The sequence below is a fragment of the Prionailurus bengalensis genome, chromosome B1 (assembly GCF_016509475.1).
Source record: "Prionailurus bengalensis isolate Pbe53 chromosome B1, Fcat_Pben_1.1_paternal_pri, whole genome shotgun sequence".
Taxonomy (NCBI): domain Eukaryota; kingdom Metazoa; phylum Chordata; class Mammalia; order Carnivora; family Felidae; genus Prionailurus; species Prionailurus bengalensis.
In genome coordinates, this window is record NC_057344.1 from 188292011 (window position 1) to 188314708 (window position 22698).

The following is a 22698-nucleotide window of genomic DNA, read 5'->3' on the forward strand; positions in this document are numbered from 1 at the left end:
ATTTAGTAATATATATAAATGTTAAATCATTATGTTCTATACCTGAAACTAATACAATATTGTATATAAATTATTCTTCAATTAAAAAAAAAGCATCAATTCAGGTTAGCTTTTGTTGCCAAATTACTTTTAAAATTAAACTTGCTAAAAAGGATTCAGTATTCAGAGCTTTTTGGATTTTAGAATTTCAGATAAGGGGTTATGGATCTGTATTACAAGTTGGCCCGGGGAGGTGTTGTTTTGCTGTGTGTGTGTGTGTGTGTGTGTGTGTGTGTGCGTGTGCGTGCATGCGTGTGTGTGTGTGTGTGTGTGTGTGTTTTCAAGTTTTTCCATTGTTTACCATCCAAATGGAAATTCAGTGAAAACTCCAAACACCCAGAATCATGGACTAGAGCAGTGGAAAGAGTTCTGGTGATGCGGTGCCTTTGCTTCATTTCACCAACAGAGAAACTGTAGCACAGGGAGTAGAAATGGTCTAGTGAGGCTAAAGAAGGTTCTAGAGTAGACACTACATGTTTGACACTAGACAGACCTAGGTTGAATTCAGCACTAACTAAATTGCCACCTTGGCAAATTTATACCCAGCCTTCCATCCCAGATCACCATTATTCCCTGTTTAGAGAAGCACCTCACCCATAAGGGTATTAGGAGCATTAAATCAGCAAAAGCAGGGTGCAATGTTCGGCACACTGAGCTATACATACTGTGTGCTCAAGAAAACACAACCATTACTAGCTTTAGGGTTATTTTTATGATTATTATTGACCTAATTCACTTAAACTCAGTAAATGTTTACTGAATTCCTCCTTGTAAGACACCATACTGTTATGCGGGTGAATGAGGCAGAATTATCTGCCCATACACTATAGGCAATTCAATACAAGTACCTAGCACAGTCCCTGACACACAGTAGATACTTAAGACACATTTTTTGAATTGAATTAAACTCAAGGTGCTTATAATCTAACAGGGGATATAATAATGCTAAGAGTAAAAAATGTGAGAAATACTCAAAGAGGTTTATGACATGCTATGGGAATAGAAAAACAAAGATGTATTCTGTCTTCGAACAGGGGAGAGTGTAAAGAAGAAGAAACATCCATGCTGGTCTTACCAAGAGGGTTGATATTCAGTGGGTATAGCCATTCCAGGCAGGAGAAAAGAGTTTAAGAAAATTCCTACAGGGGTGGAAAATTGCATAGTACGTTTAATAAGTAGTGGGTTATGTGCTTAGGGAATTACATAGAACAATTGCATGGGTCGTATGCATGAGGGAATTTCAGCCTGCAATGCAACAGAGGTGAGTTAAGACTAAGTCAAATGAAACCTGAAACGGTGTTATGAAGGAGTGTGCACTATACATCGAGGCTTGAGATTTTGTACAAAGAATTAAAGGGCAGAGAAAGTGTGAAAGTAGTTAGACCCAGCATGGGTATATCAAAAAGTCCTTGATGGGAATGATAAAGAACTAAACCAGGGTGGAGGCAGAGAAGAGGGCCAGGAGGGAGAAGTTAAAGAGACATAAGTGGAATGGATCATACTTAGCAACCAATTAGATGTAGAAAGAAAAATAAGAGGAGATTCAGAGATTACTCTTAGTTTTTAGACTTTTGAGGGTATAATGGTGCCAGAGAAGAGAGAAGGTTATAGATGATGGATGAGGAAGGCAGAAAATTATTAGTTCACTTTTAAACTGAACAAGTTAATGTGTGTTCAAGGCAGGAAAAAAAAACTGGTCTGTGATGTCAAGGAACTAGACATTCAACCAACAGGAGTTAATGTCTTTAGATTGGGCAATGGACTTGCTAATCTTGTGTTGTCCCTTATCTGAAGTTGCAGCTGCATTTCACAACCTACAGATTCCCCCACCTTACATAAAAATCAACATTTGCAAGTACATATGCCCACCTAGCAATTGTTGTCACAGGTGGTTCTTACTATGTGGGAAATCAGATAACTTACCCAAAAAAGAGCCCCTGAGGATCGGTGAAGGCACTGAAGGCTGGAAGCGGGATGAGGCAAGCAGGGCCCTTCATTCAGGTTTCTGCAAGTGCCCACCTTGCACTTGCAAGACCCTGAGAGTCAATGTTTCCTTGGATTTTGCACCTTGGGCACATCACTTGCCTCACCTAGTCCCAACCCTAGGAGTAGTGTGAAGTATTTCCCAGGACAAAGTAGCAATAAAGATTCTTTATTAAGAAGACTTTATGTTGTAGTACAGGGGTCACAAAACTTTTCTTGTAAAGTACCAGGTAGTAAATATTTCAGGCTTTGCAGGCCATATGGTCTCTGCACCAATTACTCAATTCTACCAAGGTAATGGGAAAACAACCACAGACTATATGTAACGAACGGGCATGGCTGTGCTGCAATAAAACTTTATTTACAAAAATGGGAGTCAGGCCAAATTTGGCCCTCAGGTTATAGTTTGCCAGCACTGTTGTGTGGAAGGAGCTAGCTAGACCTTAGGTTTAAATTCCAAACCCACCATTTACAAAATATCTGGATTTGGACATGTACCACTGTAAAAAATGTGATTAATTATACCTTCTCCTCATTGATTGTGAGGATTTGAGAAAATGTATTTAAAATGTCTCATAAATAACAGGCATTCAAATAGGGCAGTAGTCTTTTTTTTGTAAAGTTTTTATTTACTTATTTTGAGAGACAGAGAGAGACAGCATGAGTCAGGGAGGGGCAGAGAGAGAGAGAGAGGAAGAGAGAGAATCCCAAGCAGGCTCTGAGCTGTCAGCGCAGAACCCGATGCGGGGCTCGAATTCACAAACAGTGAAATCATGACCCAAGCCAAAATCAAGAGTCAGACACTTAACTGACTGAGCCCCCCAAGCACCTCAGGACAGTAGTCTTTTTAATTACAAAGCTCAATAAGAATAATAGCTAACACTATTTGAATGCTTTTATGATATACAAGCTACTATGTAAATAATGCACTTTACACAGTTAATTCCACTTAAACTTCCCACAACTATTGGAAGTAGGAACTATTATAGTATTCCTTTCTACTTGTGGGGAAACTGAGTCATGAAAAAATGCCCAAGAGATGCTTACATAGATAGTAAGTGATATAGCTGGCACTTAATCCCTAATTAAGTGAACTTCACATGCCTCGGTGCTAATCTCTTTGCTAGTTAATTAGCTCCACCAATTCAGCTCCAACTGAAATGCTCCAAATCTCCTCAAGTTCTGCAGGGCTTTTCATAACTCATCACAGCCTAACACAACTGAAAACAGTTTAATACATACCTTTTGGAAAATTCACCTTCAGGTAAACACTCCATATCTTACATCAATGAAATACTTACTCCCACCCCCTGCCTGCCCATCTATTTCGCCCCTCCCAACAAATATCTCCAGTTAAAGGAAAACAGAATATTATTAAGAAAGCTAATGCAAACCTATTTCAAAAAATTTATCCTATAATCACCCTAAAAGCTTGCAATTTCAAAGCTAGGCTGCAGAACAGCACACTGGATTAATTATGCCAGACTGCAGCAATAACCTTGAATTAAAGCTGCAACCTTCTATTTTTAAGAAACACTTGCCTTTCTGGTTGATGAAACCTGTCGTCCCATCAGGTAACAGACGTGACCAGGAAAGAGAGAAGCGGTAATGAGTCAATCCAAGCTGTTTGATACATTTCAAATCTTCCTCCCACAGAGTGTAGCTGCCACAAGCTACATCGCCAGTCTGGTTCTGGAAAACTCTCTCTCCTCCCTGATGGGTGAATGTGTCCCAGACACTAGGGCCTTTTCCATCTGCATCCCAGCCTCCTGAGAAAAAGAAGAAAATGAAACGGTTACACTCTTGACATCAAGAGGCATATGTGGAATGTAAATATTTGTCGCCAAAAGAACATACCTCATTAACTCAATGTACCATATTTATAACTTTAAAATATGCCTTTAAAATAACATGCATGAGCGAGTTATGTGTTTAGCTGTCCTTGATCCCTGAAGCTGACTGGTAGCAAATGAAAAATGATTGCATACTGCTGCTGCATCACAGGCTTTCATGGTTCATTTTCTGAAGATTTCCCAGCTGGTAAACAGAGGCAGGCCCCAGCTTATGAATGTCTGAGTTGAAAATATCTCCTCCTGGCCATGACTGACATGTCTTGTCCTTGCTGTGCCTGATGGAGTCTCAGGACCTTGTCTTTGGCCCTCTACACTTGAACCCTATTTTCTGTTAGTTACCACTGGAGCCTGCAATGGTCCAGTCAATTATTGTGGGGAGGGCACTAGTTTCTGCCGCTGTTGACATGATATTAGCATCCTACATTCATTCATTCATACCTCCATTAATTCCACAAATGTTATGTGTCAGGCTCTATGCTGAGCACAGGAGATACCAGGGCGAACTCTGCTGTGCCTCCTGTCCTTGGAGAAGTTAGCTATGGGCAACTGCAAAACAGCTGAGGTAAAAGCCTTGCCAGAAAACCAAGGAGGGGCATTTATCCAGATGTGGACTAGAGTCGGGGGTCTCTTAGAAAAATGACTTTTAGACAGACACCTAAAGGAAAAGTTGGGTCATCAAGATGAATTGCTGGGAAGTGGGGGTGGATACAAAATAGAAAAAAGGGCAGCTAAGATCCAAAACCTCATAGGAAAGAGAGAGTGTTGCACATTAGAAGAACAGAAAGTAAAAATTGCATTAGATTTGGAATATCTGTACACATAGAAATGTTGTTTAAAATGGTAGTTAAAATGCATTCTATGGTATAAAGGAGTAATTTTAAAAATCTCGTGACTCCCTAATTCCACTTCTAGGTACATACCCTGGAGAAATGCTCATGTATTTTCACAAAGAGATTATATGAGATCATTGAGGCAGAGACGTCTGTACTAACAAAATCCTGGAAACAACCTACATTCTACCAACAGTAGAACAGATCATTAATTTGAGGTATAAGCATACAGAGGAAACACTTATCAGCAGTTAAGGGAAATGAATCAGAGAGTAACCCTGTGCTACACTCTGAATGTTTGTATCCCCCAAAACTTACGTTGAAATCCTAATGGCCAATGTGAAGGTATTAGGAGGTGGGATCTTTGGGAGGTGCTTCAGACATGAGGGAGGAGCCCTCATGAATGAGTTGGTGCCCTTGTAAGAGACCCCAGAGTTCCCTAGTCCTCTGTGCCATGTGAAAACATAGATATCTGTGATGCAGAAGAGGGCCCTTGCCCAGCCACTCTCACCTCAGACTTGCAGCCTCTGGAATTGTGAGAAATAAGCCTTCCAGTTTATGGTGTTTTGTTATTAGACTCCAAATGGACTCAGCCTCAAAACTATGAAGTTATACAAACAAAAAAACTGAGATCCAAAAGAATGTATCCAGGGATAAAGAGATGGAATTCAGAATTTTAGGGCAGTAAGTATGCTACATAATAATGTAATTCTGGGTATATTTATCAAAACCCATAAACTATGAACTTTATTTAATGATACTGCATCGATATTCATTCATCAGTCGTAATAATTGTTCCACAGTAATGCAAGATGTTACTAGTAAGGCAACTAGGGGCATGGGGTATATGGAAACTCTCAGGATTTTCTGCCCAATTTTCCTGTAAACTTAAAATCATTCTAAAATATGAAGCCTACTGATTTTTTTAAAGAATATATACAATATGAGAAAAAGAACATATACATTTATCATGTTTTGTATATTTTTAAATATGTAAAAACAATCCATGTATTTTCTGAACATATAGATACAAGGTAAACGTATAACATGCCTGGGAATGGTCAATTCAGGCTAGTGGTTACCGTTGGGGAGAAAGAGAGGGTAATGGAACCTGGGAGGAGTGTGACTGCAATTCTTACGTTTCCTTCCTTAAACTGGGTTAGGAGCATATGGGTAGGTATTTATTACATTATTCCCAACCCTTTTAATGTGTCTAAAATATTTCATAATTATTTTATTTTAAAGTGTATTTATTTACTATTTTGCAAGAGAGTGTGTGCATGTGTGTGCGCGCGCATGTGTGAGCGGGTAAGGAGCAGGGAGAGAAGGAGAGAGAGAATCTCGACCAGGCTCCACGCTATAAGCATGGAGCCTGATGCAGGGCTCGAACTCACGCATTGTGAGATCATGACCTGAGCCAAAATGAAGAGTATGATGCTTTAACAGACTGAGCCACCCAGGTGCCCCTCATAATAATTTTTATATAAGAAAGGAGGTCACAGATAGAGTAGAGTAGACCAAAGCAATTACGGGAAGGTCTTTCAGGTCTCACTTAGCATCTACTTACTCATATTGTGCATACAATTCAAACAGGATTGGGTATTAGGTTTTGGACCCACACAAGGACAGCATAGGCTGTAAGTTATGGGAGGGGACCACGGGGAGACAGGAGAGGCTAATAAAAGGAGGAGCTCTGACAAGAGCAAAAATGACAGTTGAAATCAAGTAGGATACTAAGTATCTATACAAAGAAATCGTGAATATTAAAAATTACTATACTCTGGAGTCATAATATAGAGGCAAAAAGCTATATACATTCCAATGGCTCTCAATTTATGTCTATATATGAGGTTTAGAGGGATGGGGGAAAATACCGATATCCAATCTTAGAAGGAAACAGGTATGAATACTAAAATACAATTTAGTCAAATATGGTGCTCCTAGTTTTGGATAAGTGATTTAACAGATGAAGAACTTAATCTCAGAGAGTTTAAGCAATAGCGTTCTAGTAAATATTAGCAACTGGCTCTACGTTTAAAACTGTGGGGGCACCTGGCTGGCTCAACTGGTAGAGCATGCTACTCTTGATCCTAGGGTTGTGAGTCCAAGCCCCACATTAGGGAGAGAGCTTACTTAAAAAAAATAAATAAAAATAAAGTATGTGTACATATGTTAGTTAGAAATTTTATTGACACAAAAGCCATGTAATACACAATTTCCAAATAATATGTAATGCTCTTTCTATAAATTCCATATGGCCAACTGATTCTCACAGAACGCTCACTTAGGTTTTTGCCAAATTTTTATATTGGTAGCCAAGCTATGGCTGCGACCTAACAAATGTGTGTAGTTCTCATGTGAACGTTAACTGATATGTTTGCTTAAATTAACAGGCAAGATAAAAGGAAAACAACAGAATTTCACTTGTTCATCAGTGATATGAGCTACGTCTTCACTGAATTGGATAATGTTTTCCAACACTGGAAAATTTCTTCAAACATCAGTCCTACTTACAATGTAACGCTACAGATGTGACACACTTTTAACTTCACTCTGAATTATTAAGATTGTCTCTATCACTTTCTTAGGTCTTGACAATCAACAAAACAATACATTAAATACTGACTTGGCAGCACTTGGCCAATTCCTACAGTGTTAATACTTCCACCATGGCCAAATTCAAGCAGCCAAGGAGATAGCACTGAAGGTGGGTGGGGAAGAGATGAATGGTAGCACAGCATTATATAGGATTTCTTCTATACAGATACAAGAATAAGCTAAGTAACCTTGGGTTATTTACAGGGGCATGGGGAATAATAAAATTTAGTAAATTTCTATAATTTAATTTTGAATCATGAATATGTTAAGAATCAGCTCACAAAATTGCTGAAAGCTTAACAGTAGGTACTGGTGAACCAGTACAAGCTGGCTTCCCCAGTCACTGGTAAGTGGCTTGTCTAAGAGCACACTGGTAGTAAGTAGCAAAGCCAAGTTGTATTTCCAGATCTGCCCGATTTTGAAGTCTAAGTCCTTCCAATGAAATATGCTACTTTTAGTAATAATTACTCTGAGTGATGAAGGAAGAGTCAATTGATGCCTGTGCTAGTCAATTTATAGAGCCTAAGAAGTGCATAACATGATTTATTATACCTTTTGGAAAATACTCCATTGAAAGTGCATAAAACAAATTCTGGCAATTTTGAAAGGTAAATGTCAGTTAGTAGGAAAACGTGGAGCAGCTCATCCTACACGTACACTAGTTAGAGCATATCTAGGCAATATTGTTTCCACGAGAAACTAAAATTTGAATTTTAATTAACCATTATAATTGAAATTTTGATAAAAAAAACATATAGTGCGTGGGACTCATCAGTACATTAATGTAAATTTTGCTGAATTAGTGGTATCAATAACTCAGTTGTTCACTACGGATTTTCTCTAGATGCAATTATGTCCATATTCTAAAAGTGTGACTGTCCTTTATAAGGAATGAGACTACCATTTTCAGATGGATTACATACCCTGAGACATCCTTCAGACAACTACAGTTTCTGGATGAAATATAGGAACTACATTTTTAAATGTGTCATTGATCTGGTGGGATGGTAGGTAACTCAAAAATAAAGTGAGTGAGGCAATTCAGAAGCACAAATGAATAACGAGGCAGGCTTTTGTCCTGAGAGCATGTGCCAATCCCAGATGATGTGAGCTGCCATTTTAATGGCCTTCTGGGACCAGGCAGAAAGGAGCAAAGTCTAAATCTTATCAAAGATGGGAAGCCACATGAAGATGTTTACATAAGGCTGGCAATGGGAGGACACCACACTCTAAATAAGAAACAAACCCTACCTGAGAAAGAGGCAACAAAGCAACTAGCTTGACACAAAGTTGGGTGGAAGGGGGAAATGACTCCTCAATATCTGCACCAAAATCCAACCCTCCAACCATTAGTCAAGTGTGATAATGAAAAAAGATACTATCAGACATATGAGCTCTCATTGGATATTGAAAAAAAAATTCCTCTCACTGGATATTACAGGAGGATAAATTTCACCAGAATAATCATGCATACCAAGAGAGAAAATTCTAGGATCCAGGAAATAAGGAATTCAGCAGAAAAAGATCAAGAAAGGGTATGTCTGGGCTAATGGTAAAAAGAGACCTCCAAGGATACAGCTGTGCAGCAAACCCAGGGACTAACCAGGTCATGTAAGCATGTCATAGGCTATAAGAAAAAGTTCTCCAAGAAAATTAAACTCATAGAATATCTAGTATGATTTTTTTCAAGTATAAATTTTTATTATGGAATTGTCAACATGCACAAAAGTAGACAGAATAATACCGCGAGGCCCCATGAACCCATGGCTCAGCTTTAACATTTTCAACATGGTGCCAATCTTGTTTCATCTGTATCCATTCAAACTCCTCCATTCAATCGGTAAACATTACAGTATATGCTCTGATAAGAATATTTTTTAATTGTGGTAAAATACACATAAAACCACTTACCACCTTAACCATTTTTTCACGTAAAGTTCTGTTGGATAGTTCTGTGGCATTAAGTACATTCATACCATTGTGGGACCATTACCACATCCATCTCCAGAACTCTTTTCATCTTGTAAAACAGAAACTCTATAACAAGTTGGCAGTAACTCCCCACTTTTTATGCTATTAGAATCATGCGTAGGGTCAGTGAAAAGCAGGGGGCTAAGGGAGAGAAAGTGGACAAATGGGTAAATCCTCACCTTTCACATTGAGAAGTCAATAGATTATGCCTACAACAGGACTAAAATCAAGAACTGGTAATATAAGAATGTTTAAAATATAGTGGTCAGGGTGCCTGGGTGGGTCAGTTCGTTGAGCATCTAACTTCAGCTCAGGTCATGATCTCATGGTTCATGAGTTCCAGCCCCACACCCAGCTTGCTGCTGTCAGCACGAGCCCGCTTTGGATCTTCTGTACCCCCTTCTCTCTAACCCCCTCCCCCTCAACTTGCACTCTCTCTCTCAAAAATAAACATAAATAAATAAATAAATAAATAAATAAATAAATAAATAAAAGTCAATACCAAAAGGATCACCTGAAAGAGTTAAAGGGGCTTCCTCTAGAGAGAGGAACATGGAAAGGGACCAGGCATTGATGGTTTCTCAGTCTTATTTTACTCTTTAAATTATTTTATTTAATTTTTTTAATGTTTTTATTTATTTTTGAGACAGAGAGAGACACAGCATGAGCAGGGGAGGGGCAGAGAGAAAGGGAGACACCGAATCTGAAGCAGGCTCCAGGCTCTGAGCTGTCAGCACACAGCCTGACGTGGGCTCGAACTCACAAACCCGATATCATGACCTTGAGCCGAAGTCAGATGCTCAACCGACGGATATAACTGAATTTCACGATATAAAAACTACAGTGGCTAAGATGAAAAATACACCAGATAGGAGTAATAGCAGATGAAACACTGTAGAAGAAAAGATCAGTGTACTTGAAGACATAGCAATGGACACCCTCTAAAATGAAACATGAGGGGAGAAAAAAAGACTTGAATGTAAACAAAGGATCACCGACCCCTAGGACAACTTCATTTAGCTTAATATACGTGTAATCAGAATCTCCAAAGGATAAAAAGAGGAAGGGGCAAAAAAAAATTTTTGAAGAAATAATGACTGAATTTTTTAAAATTTGACAAAAACTATAAACCTACAGATCCCAGATCAGTGAATCCCAAGCACAAGACAAACAAAGAAAGCTATGCCAAAGCATAATCACGTTGCTCAGAACCAGTCTGAAGAGAAAAATCTTAAAAGCTACCAGAGGAAAAAGATGTGTAATGTCTAGAGGAACAAATATAAGAATACAGTAGTTTGCTGTCACAAGCCATGCAAGCAAGAAGACAATGCAGTGACATCTTTAAAATAATGAAAGGGGAAAAAAAATTTAACTAGAATTTTATTCCAGTAAAAATATGTTCCAAAAATGAAGGCTAAATACTTTTCCAGACATACAAAGGCTCAAAGGATTCATCACCAGCAAACCCTCAATGCATTAAAGCAAGTCCTTCAGGCAGACGGCAATGGATACCAGATGGAGGTACGGATCTACACGATGGAACGAAGAGCACCAGAAATGGTAATTACACGGGCGAATACATAAGATTCTTCTACTATTCAAGTCTCTTTAATACATAATTTATTGGGTAAAGAAAAATAATCACACTGTAATATAGAGTTTATAACATATGTAGGCATAAAACGTATGGCAACAGTACACAAAGGCCAGGGAGGGAAAAATAGAAGGATATTGTTGTAAAAGTCTTTAGTTATGCATGAAGTGGTATAATACCACTTGAAGGTAGACTGTAGCAAGTTAAAGATGTATACTATAAATCCTACAGGAAACACTAAAATAATAAAACACGGAGCTAGAGCTAGTAAGCCAAGAAATAATATATAATAGAGTCATTAAAAATAAGTTATCTGAGAAAGGCAGGAAAAGAGGGAAATGAGAATAAAAGACAGATGGAAGAAATAGAAAACAAATAGCAAGATGGTAGATTTAAACCCAACCACATCAATAATATCATTAAATGTAAATGAGTCTAAACAATTGAAAGAGATTATCAGATTGGATAAAAATGCCAGACTCAGCTACATACTGCCTACAAGAAACGCACTTTAAACATAAAGACAAAAGAAGGTTAAAAGTGTCAGGGCGAAAAAAGACATACCATGCTAATTCTAACCAAAGAAAACTAGAGTCATTATGATGATAACAGGGTAGATTTCAGAGCAAGAATATTACGAGGGATAACAAAAGTCATTTCATAAAATTAAAGGGGTCAATTTATCAAGAGGACTTACAACCCCAAATGTTTATGCACCTACTGACAGAGATCCAAAACTCATGAAGCAGAACCTAACAGAACTGCAAAATATAGACAAATCCACAATTGCATTTGGATATTTCAATTAAAAAGACCAACAAGACTATAGAAAAATGGACAAAAGATGTAAACAGTTCCTTCACAGAAGGAGAAACACATGGCTAGTAAACATTTAAAAAAATGTAAGAGATCATTAAAAATCTGGAAAATGCAAATGAAAACCGCAATGAGATACCATTCTACACCCACACAGTTGGCACAAATTTAAAAATTGGGCAATATCCAGCATTAGAGAGATTGTTGCATGGCAGCAATGTTTATACACTGCTGGTAAGAGAGCAATACGGAAATATTTAGTAAAGTTGAAGAAGCACATAAACCAAAACCTAATAATTCGCATAGCACCATATATCCTGTTACTACAAATGCAAACCAGGAGACATATATATCCATGACTGCAACAAAACAACAACAAAAACCCACACTGGATACAGCTGAAATTTCCTTTTCAGGACAATTAATCAATAAATGAATAAATAAACTATAGAAGAGTCATACGATGAAGATTATACTGGAGTAAGGAGTGAATGAACTACATGTATACAGATCAGCATGCATAAATCTCCCAGATATGATATTGAGAGGGAAAAAGCAAATTACAAAAAACATACCATGATACATTTCCACTTGTATGATATCCAAAACATCTCAAACTCACAATCTAGCTGATATCAGACAACTAAATTCTTAGACTACATCAAGATAAAAGTTGTATTAAGATATTGTAAAAACACTATGAGAGAATCAAGAAGAAAGCACTGAAGAGTTACTTTTGCCATTGGGAGTCAGATAGACTTGCCCAGGAGAAATACTTAAGGCAAGTGTTGAAAAATGAGTTAAGAGTTCTCACAGTGGACCTGATAAGGGAAAAAGCAAATGCGTAATTCAGTGGCAATGCTGAGGGTGAACTGCAGAAAGAACACAATAGAGACACAAAGACCCCCCAGTTAGCAGGTCATTGCAATATTTTTTGGTAAGAAATTATAAGCTTCTTTTATTTATTTTTCTTTTAAACTTTTTAAACAGTTTTATTTATTTTTGAGAGACAGAGAGAGACAGAGCACAAGCAGGCAACAGGCAGAGAGCAAGAGGGAGACACAGAATCCAAAGCAGGGTTCAGACTCTTATCTGTCAGCACAGAGCTGACACAGGTCTCGAACCCACGACTGTGAGATCATGACCTGAGCCGAAGTCAGATGCTTAACCAACTGAGCCATCCAGGCGCCCCTGTTTTTTTTAATTACTTGGAAGAAAATAAATTGTCTCTAAAGTCCTCACCATGTTAGGACATAGAAGGGATTCCCACAAAAATGTAAAATATTGATATCACCCACAAACCTAAAATCAAAGATTTCCAAGGCTTCCAAGTATTATGAAAACAGCATTCTAGAGTCAGGCATAGGTGAGTTTAAATCCTGTCTCTACCCTTTACTTCACTGCTCTGTACATACAAAGTGGGAAGATAGTATCTACTTCATGGGGTTCTAGTGAGATCAACTCAGCGAAAGCAAAAGCACTACCAGCAAGGTACGTGGCAGAAGGTACAGGCTCAACAGATATTCTTTTTCTTCTCTTCTAGATGCAACGCAGCGAACACTAACTACCTTTACACAAAAAGTGACCAGTTGCTCTTTTTTTCTTCTCTCCATGGCCTACTCTTGATACCAGAGGACATACAAAGGAATTACTCTAACTAAAAATATTTGCAAACTTGCCTGCAATTAAGATTGGTGTCCATACTTGCATGACTAGGTCGATGGGACCCTTGGCTTCCTGATTTGGAAGACATCATTACAAGTGGGGCCGTGTCACTTTCACTTTTGCCATGACAATACCCTCTGAGAGGACATAGATCTATTTGGACTTCAGTCCTCTGCATGAAAAGAAACCATGTCAGATAAAAATAAGTAAGTGTATGAGCATATGAGCGTGTGTGTGTGTGTGTGTGTGTGTGTGTGTGTGTGTACTCTTGCTTCAACACCCAAAACTGACATTGCCACATCACCTCTTTTTAGAAGTATTCCCTGACTCCACATTAGACCAACGCCCTCCTCAGTGCACACTCTGTACAATTAACACATTATGTTGAGTCATCTTTAAAAATACCTTTGTCTCCTTTCCACTCTGAGCTCTGTCAAGGCGGGGCCCAGGTTTCACTCATTTATCTATGTCTCTCGTGTGCCACAAATGACATATGGAAATACAGGTTCCCAGCTATCTGAACGTAGAGCGTTCCTAGGAAACCTTTCGTAACCTGAAATGGCATAAAGTGAAGAGTATCCCCTGTTGGCATATACCACGTTCCACTTTTACGAAAAAAACCATGACACCATTACCATACTAATGCAGAGCAGTGGCATAACATAAACTTTCGGAAAGCAGGGGCTACCTGTAGTATGTGCTAAGTAAAATGGCTTCTGTGAGGTGTGTTTAGCATTAAAAATAAATATTGATATTTGCTATCTCATCACTTCACAGAAATATGCAGAAGTTATTTTAATGCTCATAAGTTATTGCAAATTATTTGAGAAATGAAATGTGATTAAAAATTCAAGTAATTGCCATTTATAAGTTAGGACCTGGTGTACTTTCAGACAAAAATATGTTTATTTTGGCAATTAACATTCAAATGTATTAAACATAACTATTCTATGTGGCACTTTGAAGTTGTGGTGAGCAAAGGTTCCCTGATCTACTCGCAGCATTCGGTGTCTAAAGCTATTTCAGAAGGGACAGGGCTCCCAAAGTGACAAGAAAAAACATTATACTCTATGGAAATACATTTCAATATCATGTCACAGGAGGGTGGAGGGTTCCAGAAAAGTTGTCTCCAAGAAAAAAAAAAAAAGAGAGAGAAATGAGAAACTGATAAAGCATCCGATGTGTTTGGCCAACAGTGTGGGGATGAATTAGTCAAAGAACCCCAGAACAGGAAGCCATCAACAACAGCCAATCATTAACTCTCAGGCAAAACAAAACCATACACGAAAAGAAACTCAACCAGAGGACGTTAAGTGGCTCACTTGTGCACAATTTTTATATAAAACAGTGATGTAAAAACTGAATGAAGATTTACAAAATGTGTTATATAACAAAATGGGGAAAAATGGAGACGAAAAAGTTTGCTTTGTGAGTATGGTGCTACAGCAAGCTTAAAAGAAAAAATAACTCATCTTACAAAATGGGAAGTCACAGGGCACCTGGGTGGCTCAGTCGGTTAAGCATCGACTTCATCTCAGGTGATGATCTCAGAGTTCGTGGATTCGAGCCCTGTGTCAGGCTCTGTGCTGACAGCTCGGAATCTGGAGCCTGTTTCGGATTCTGTGTCTCCTCTCTGCCCCTCCCCTACTCATGTTCTGTCTCTCTTTGTTTCTCAAAAATAAACAAATATTAAAAAGAAATTTAAAAAAAAATTTTTTTTCAACGTTTATTTATTTTTGGGACAGAGAGAGAGACAGAGCATGAATGGGGGAGAAGCAGGGAGAGAGGGAGACACAGAATCGGAAACAGGCTCCAGGCTCTGAGCCATCAGCCCAGAGCCCGACGCGGGGCTCGAACTCACGGACCGCGAGATCGTAACCTGGCTGAAGTCTGACGCTTAACCGACTGTGCCACCCAGGCGCCCCTAAAAAGAAATTTTTTAAATAGGAAGTCACTGTTATATTTTCAACTACAATATCAAATAATGACTCTCTATGTATGCTATTTAGAAACACAAAAGTAAATACTAGAACAAGATGATAGGACTCTCTCGGCTTTAGGGAAACTAAGTAAGAAGTTGAGAGTAGTGACATAAAAGATCTTTCTTGGTTGTTGGGTGTTATAATTCTCACAGCACTATCTGAGTTTTTAATCTAAGTACATGTTATGAAGACAAAATTAAACATTAAATTTGGAATTACAAGAGAAGAGAGATTGGAGGCCTATGTCTACCCTGTTTCCAAGTTAGGAGTGGTAGAACACCCAGAGGCATGTGATAATATCCAAGTGTGCTGTCCATTGTCCCAGGGACTGGGCTGCTACTTATACTTAGCGGCAGGGCCAATAATGAAGGCCTGCCCAGTGCAGAGAAGCCACACACAAAACCAAGAAATGCCAACAGCACCTCCACTGGGATACACCGCACTCAAGGGAAAAAGTAAAGAAAAAATAAATGGGTGGGGGTCGAAGGAGGAGGGGGAAAGCAAATGGAAACCATTACATAGAAAATATAAAATAATAATATGGCAGAAAAAAGTTGAAACCATGGTAACCATAAACCCATTAAATAGTCCTATTTGAACAAAATAAAGGTGAAGAGGAAAAATACTTACCATGTAAATATTGATAAAAATAAAGTGGATTTTGCAATATTAATATTATATTAATTATATTTATTGATTTTATAATTATTAATGTTATTATATAATTAATAATACATTAATTCTGACTGGCTCATCAGAAAATCATACAGCTCTTAGTCCCAGAGTCATGGGTTCAAGCTTCAAGTGAGACGAAGAGATTACTTAAATAATAAAACTTAGAACAATGTAAAAAAATGAATATAAATAAAAAATCATACGGGGCAAAGAGTAATATTCTCATATTAATAAAAGTTATAGCCCACCAAAATTATATAGTAATCACGAACTTTTGTGCATCTATCAATACAGTTTTGAAGTATACAAGAAAAAACCTGTGATAAAAACAGGGATATACTGAAAACTCCACTAACAGGAGAAATGCTCTCAGAAAATGGCAGAGAAAGAGAGAATTTGATTAACATAGTATATAAGCTTATTCTCTTACGGACAGATGTCTCTGTATGACTTTATATACATAGGTGTATATATATGCATGTGTATATAACATAAGATACAGACATATGGGAGAAAAGACTGTTACTCAACTCAAACAGAAAATTATTTTTCAAATACCTTGAAGTATTAACAAATATTAGAATTCATGCAGGCTACATTCTCTGACAATTAAACATAAAAGGAGGAAAGGAAAAAATGAAGAGAAAAGGAAGGGAGGGAGGGAGAGGAAGATTAACAAGAAAAAAATAAGTCAATGTATTTTTTTTAATTCTAACTAAATCTTGCAATAAACAGAAAATAAAAGCAGAATGATCGTTAAGGGGAAAAAAGGTGTTATTAACATTATCTTAAGAAAAGGCAGAAACCTGAAAACAAACATCTTTAATACAGCTAAATGCTTCAGAACAGACTTTCCCTCAACAGATGGAAGCTAAGGCAAATGGCTGGAGAGCAAGTGATGAACCAGAGCAGATAGCTTCACCTGTACCCAGGACGCTAGGCACTCCACAGCAATGGGCAGGACCCTGAGGAAGCCATAGGCATGTCTAGGAGAAAAAGACTTCGTTCTAAATATCTGCCATAATCAGATGTCATGAAACTGCCTTAAGCATTTTCCTTTTTAGGGGTGCCTGGCTGGCTCAGTCAGTTGAGCTTGCGACTCTTGATTTCGGCTCAGGTCATGATCCCAGGGTTGTGGGATCGAGCCCTGCATCCGGCTCCATGCTGAGCGTGGAGCCTACTTAAGACTCTGTCTCTCTCTCTCTCTCTCTCTCTCTCTCTCTCTCTCTCTCTCTCTCTGTTTCTCTCTCTCTGCCCGTCCCCTGCTTGTGCTCTCTCAAAAATAAATAAATGTTAAAAACAAATTTTTTTAAGTAAAGACAGAAAATATCCAGCATACAATAAGCCTTAATATTACTAAGCCCACCTGTGTTTATTTCTAAAGAGAAGACAAGAGCTACCCCCACCAAGTGTGAAGAGACAGTGGGAAAAAAAAAAACCATATATATATTATTTTTAATATTTTTAAATTTTATTTTTGAGAGAGAGGGAGAGAGACAGAGTGCAAGGAAGGTAAGGGCAGAGAGAGAGGGAGACACAGAATCTGAAGCAGGCTCCAGGCTCGGAGCTGTCAGCACAGAGCCTGACTGTGGGGCTCAAACCCATGAACCAAACCGTGAGATCATGACCTGAGATGAAGTTGGATGCTTAACCGACTCAGCCACTCAGGAGCCCAAAAAAACAAAATTATTTTTAAGAGTGTGCCCTGAGGGGCGCCTGGCTGACTCAGTCAGTAGAGCATGTGACTCTTGACCTCAGAGTCATGAGTTCAAGCCCCACATTGGGCATGGAGCCTACTTGAAAAAGAAAAGAAAAAAAGAAGAAGAAGAAGAATGTGCCTGAGTGTGCTACATGTGGACTGCACTGTGTAATGTATAATAGAATGTGGATATAACTTAAGTACTGATTTAGTAATTCGGGGAAGTGATAAATTCTTCCAGAAATAAATGGTGAGAGGAAATATTTCAGTCCTCCTTTTGGGACTTGACCCTTGAACTCCAACTCTGCACTTGTCGTGTTGTTGTTTTCTGATGATCCTAATGTCTTTAGCTACAAAGGCTTCTCACACTCCCCTTTCATTTACTTTAGTCCTGTTTAACATATGCAGCTTTTTGTCTTAACTGCTTTTGCCTCTGCTATTCTGCTATAATTATTCTTATCTTTCAATTAAGTCTCTTTGCATTCAGCCATTGATGCATCGAAACATGCTATCTAGTGAAAGACACTTTTCTCTGTCTTTGAAGAAAAACCCCCACGCTTCTCTTCATCCATCAAAGCACTGCAGTAATCTGAACCGGCTTCAGCTTCTGATTGCCGCTATGCTAATCTGAGCCCCACTTGGAAGAATGGAACAGTATACTGGAAAAAGCATCATGATAATAATAATAGCTATCATTCATTAAGCCTTACAATGGCACAGGCACTTTGGCAAGCACTCTACGTCTGTAGAGAAAGAAAAAAAGTTTTCCTCGACCCTCTTAGGGTCCCTGGCTGGGTCTGAAAATTAAACTGACAAAGACAGAGGGACACCTGGGTGGGTCAGTCGGTTAAGTGTCCAACTTTGACTCAGGTCATGATCTCACGGTTCATGGGTTTGAGCCCTGTGTCCAGCTCAGTGCTGACAGCTCGGAGCCTGGAGCCTGCTTCAGATTCTCTCTCTCTCTCTCTCTCTCTCTCGGATTCTCTCTCTCTCTCTCTCTCTCTGCCCCTCCACCACTTATGCTCTAAACTGACAAAGACAGATTAATAGGCAAAAAGCATGTATTTAAGTTTTACATGCCCTGGGAGCCTTCGGAGGAAATGAAGACCTGAAGAAATAGTTAAACCTGAGTATTTTTATGCTAGGTTTGATGAAGAGTGGACAGGTATGGAGGAATATGATAGGTCACGGAGCATGAGGTAAGGGGAGGAAATTGGGGGAGAGTCGGCAAGGTCTATTTATTCTGATTCTTCTCAGTGATCCTCTGTCTTCAAAGATAAGGATGCTCCTTTCCTGCAGGTATAGGGGAAGGCGCCTCTCACATGAGCGTTTTATGACCTCTGTCAGGGGAGAAGTGGCAGGAGGCCACAACCACCTTCCCACTTCTGCTGTTTTGGTGCCGTAGCATGTCCTGAACTCCATCCCACAACTTTCTACCACTGATATCAACCCCCACTTAAACTGGAGGAATCTGAGTTTTCCTTAATTTTAAGGATTTAGAGGAAAGCTTAGGTAACTGACGAAAGTGAAATTGTAAGCCAGGTGTCACTGAACGGAGACTGTGTTCTTATTCACATTTTCTATAAGCATACGAAATCTATCTCTATGCCTTACGATCTCTGTGACCTCAAGCAATTCACCCCACCTTTCTGTGCCTCTGTTTCCTTATCTTCAAAATGAGAGTGCCAATAACACCTGGGTCATCCTACTTCATAGCATTGCTGAGAAAATTTATCAGATGTATTGTTGGAGTTGATGCATTTAGAACTGGCTCCCTGGGAGGTAGCGTATAATTGTTGGTAATAAACGGTTTTCGTACCCACTACTCTAGCCTATACTGTCTCTCCTAAGAGGAGATCTCAAAGTAGCTAGTCTTTTTAGGAGCCCACCTTGTCTTGCTGGCCTCCTCAAGGTTCTCTTATCAGGACTAGCGGACTGTGTTGCTGCCCTGGCTCTTCGGGCTAGGGACCACCAAGCCTGTTGGGCATGCAGTGTATCCTGTCTCCACAGTATTGCAATTCCTCTGTTTCCTGCACTCAGTTGTCATTCTGGATTCTCAGCACCCTAAGAAGGGCATTCGTCCTGTTCTAGAACTTTGGGGGCAAGAGGAGATGACTCCTGGACAGCATGTACTGTAAAAGCTATCCCCCAGGGGCAAGTATTTTTCTCAGTAGCCTTTTTTTCTGTTTCCCTTTAAAAATAATAATAAAGTTATTTTGTTACATAACTGTGGGACAAGGGACCAACCATAAGTGCTTAAAATGCAAAAGGTGCCCTACATTTAAACCTCTCTTGCTCAGAAGAAATACCCCTTGCAACATTTAAATCCTTTAACTTTTTCCTCCCTCTTCCACATGAAAATTATAAACAGCACCATGCTGTTAATCTGTAACTTCCTAGTGGCATCATGGCAGATATAAAATACCCCCAAAAAACTTCAGCCTCTAGGAATTTGCCTGGCCTGGTTCCAGTAGCAAATCAACTCAAAGATTTTATAAGCAATAATTTGCTTTTCATTATTTTCCTATCACCAATCAGACTTTCATTGTACAACACAACTAAACAAAGAAAGGAGGGTTGGGGGGGGGGGGACTTCCTAAATCTACCCTATGAATTGCACCAGGTAAAGGACTCTGTTTGCCAGTTAAATACAATGGCCTTATTTTAAATAATTCCATGTTAATATATGTTTTCTAGAATACCTTTATAAATCTGGCATTTGTGCAAAGGGGCTATTGGCATCCTTTTTTTGACTAATAGAAATCACAGTCTTCAGAGTCAGCTGAATCTTTTTATCATACCAACAAATATTTATGGATCACACAATGCTGCAGATACGGAAGCATGACTCCAGACTTTAAATCCTGGTTCCCATTTCCCAAGAGAAGTGAGAAGAGCTGGGAGTGAGTAAACGTGGAGACACTGACTTGAGGAGGGATAGGTCATGTCCAGATATTTGCACCCTAAAGAATTGTGAGCCCACTAACTAATGGGGCAGGAACTCCTGACAACCTGCCTCAATAGGAATTTGAGGGTTTTTTTCTGTAATTAAAAATTTTTTTCCAGAACTCCCACATACTAATTCACCCCAGATAACTTCACTTCTTTGAGTCTGTGTCTTCATCTGTGAAAAGGGAATAATTACACAGGAAGTGTGTAAAATGTCCGGCGTGGTGCAAATAATAGTTGTTAAAAGGGGAGGGGGCAGCCCTTATTGTTATTATTCCTGTCACTCCTGTGTTAGCAAGCTTTTTCTATATGTGGCTTTCATGTTTTCAAACATCTCATTAGACTTGCTAAGGCGTATTTAGACACATGCAATATACCCAAATGCATTTAATGACAGGGTATGTCGGAAAGCAGCTCTGCTATAGCTTTTGTCTTTTAGAAGGATGCTCTTCAGAACCAATGTATCATAGAAATTAAAAGCCCAACTTGAGGTATTATAGAGTCATAGTCCATTGCCTGGGGAGAACAGAACCATACATCCCCTCCAGACAGGTCTACCCTCGGTACCGGCGGGTCTTACTAAATCTCTATGTGATCTAGGTTTTGTTATATACTTGAAATGGTTAATTAGAAGAGGTAGGGGAATCTGAAATGTCACAGCAAGTGCCTCCTGGCCCACTGTCACGTTTCATGAATTCTCGTGCGGAAGCCATTTGGATTAAGCAGTGACCCAATCCAAACAAATTGCTTCTGTGCCTCTTATCTCCTATCACCTATTTATGTCCCAATACATCTGCATTGTGTGGCTCGGGAAGATCCATTAAGTCCTTGGGCAGTGTTTACGGCTAGTTTTTTTTATTATTATTTCTTTGAGGCTCAGATTTCTCACATAAAGTGATAGAAAACTACTGTACAGACAGTACATGTTAACATTTTTTAAAAGAAAGGGGAAAAAAAGAAGTATGTATAAGATTCGCAATTTCAGTCTGGGAATTCTCAGAGCAACCCTGTGGGTGAGAGACAATAATTTCTTGTAGGTTTTAGGTAAAGATATAATTTACCTTTATTTGCAGACACAAAACTCTAAGAAAACATTATGTGCCATCAATGCCTCTGGCTTTAAAAATATTTATGAGATTGAAATAGTTACCTGGAGGCAGACATTTCCTTTCAATGTCATAGGTCAGGCACGTTGGCTAACACCCCAGATGATATTGATGTACCTTCAAAACTTAAAATAATGTTTATACCATTTATTTATTCATTCATATATAGAGCACCCATCCTGAAGTATCTGGGACACTGAACAAGGTTTACATAAATCTGACTGTTTTTTCCTCTGGGCCATTTGGCTCAGTCTGATAGACCATAAATATTCAATAATACTTTACAATGACAAAGCATCTTTTATGCAAACATCTCTAAGCACATTATTCACCAATATTACAATCTCCTTTTTAACCTACTGGTAAAGTCACAGAAACTAATTGACTTTCTTCAAGGTCCCACTGCAAATTGTTTATTTTGTAGATCAGAGTCCAGGTGTCCTGATCCTAGCCACAACTAAAGGAAGAGAAAACAAACAAACACATTTTTTTAGGTGCTTAGGCTGATGACCTACACTAAATATTTCTAAATTGAATCTATTAGGCAAAACGTCCTCCTTAAAGATGTTAAATGTTGTGATGCATCCAACTGAATTTTACAACTTTTGTTCCAATTTGCCCACGGCCAGTTACCATTTTCAGAGCCCCAACAATGACCTATTTTAATTGAATCCTGCTACAAACACTTAAACTTTCACTCTTTAATCAAATCAGGTTTCTAAATAGAAATTAAAGTTGGAGCAGAACAGCGAAACTTTTTGTGGAAAGGTCCAGTTGAAGTAACGGTGCGGCTGTAACACAAAATACCGAAGCAAAGTGTGAAAAGCTGGGAATTACTCCGAGATTGGGCCAGTCTCAAACACGTCAGGGAATGCAAGTGAAAGAAAATACTTTAAATTCATTATTTTACATCTTCTTTACGTTAAAGTAAGGCAGCT

General features: G+C 38.8%; 1 protein-coding gene across 2 annotated transcripts in view; it reads right to left on the reverse strand.

The window, feature by feature from the left end:
- Positions 1–22698, reverse strand: part of LOC122478999 (cytosolic beta-glucosidase) — a 132091-nt gene that overhangs the window by 98440 nt on the left and 10953 nt on the right. For both annotated transcript variants that reach the window (XM_043572873.1, XM_043572872.1), the window contains exon 2: positions 3564–3791. In XM_043572873.1, coding sequence (XP_043428808.1) covers positions 3564–3791 — 228 coding nt within the window. The remainder of the gene's footprint in view (positions 1–3563; positions 3792–22698) is intronic.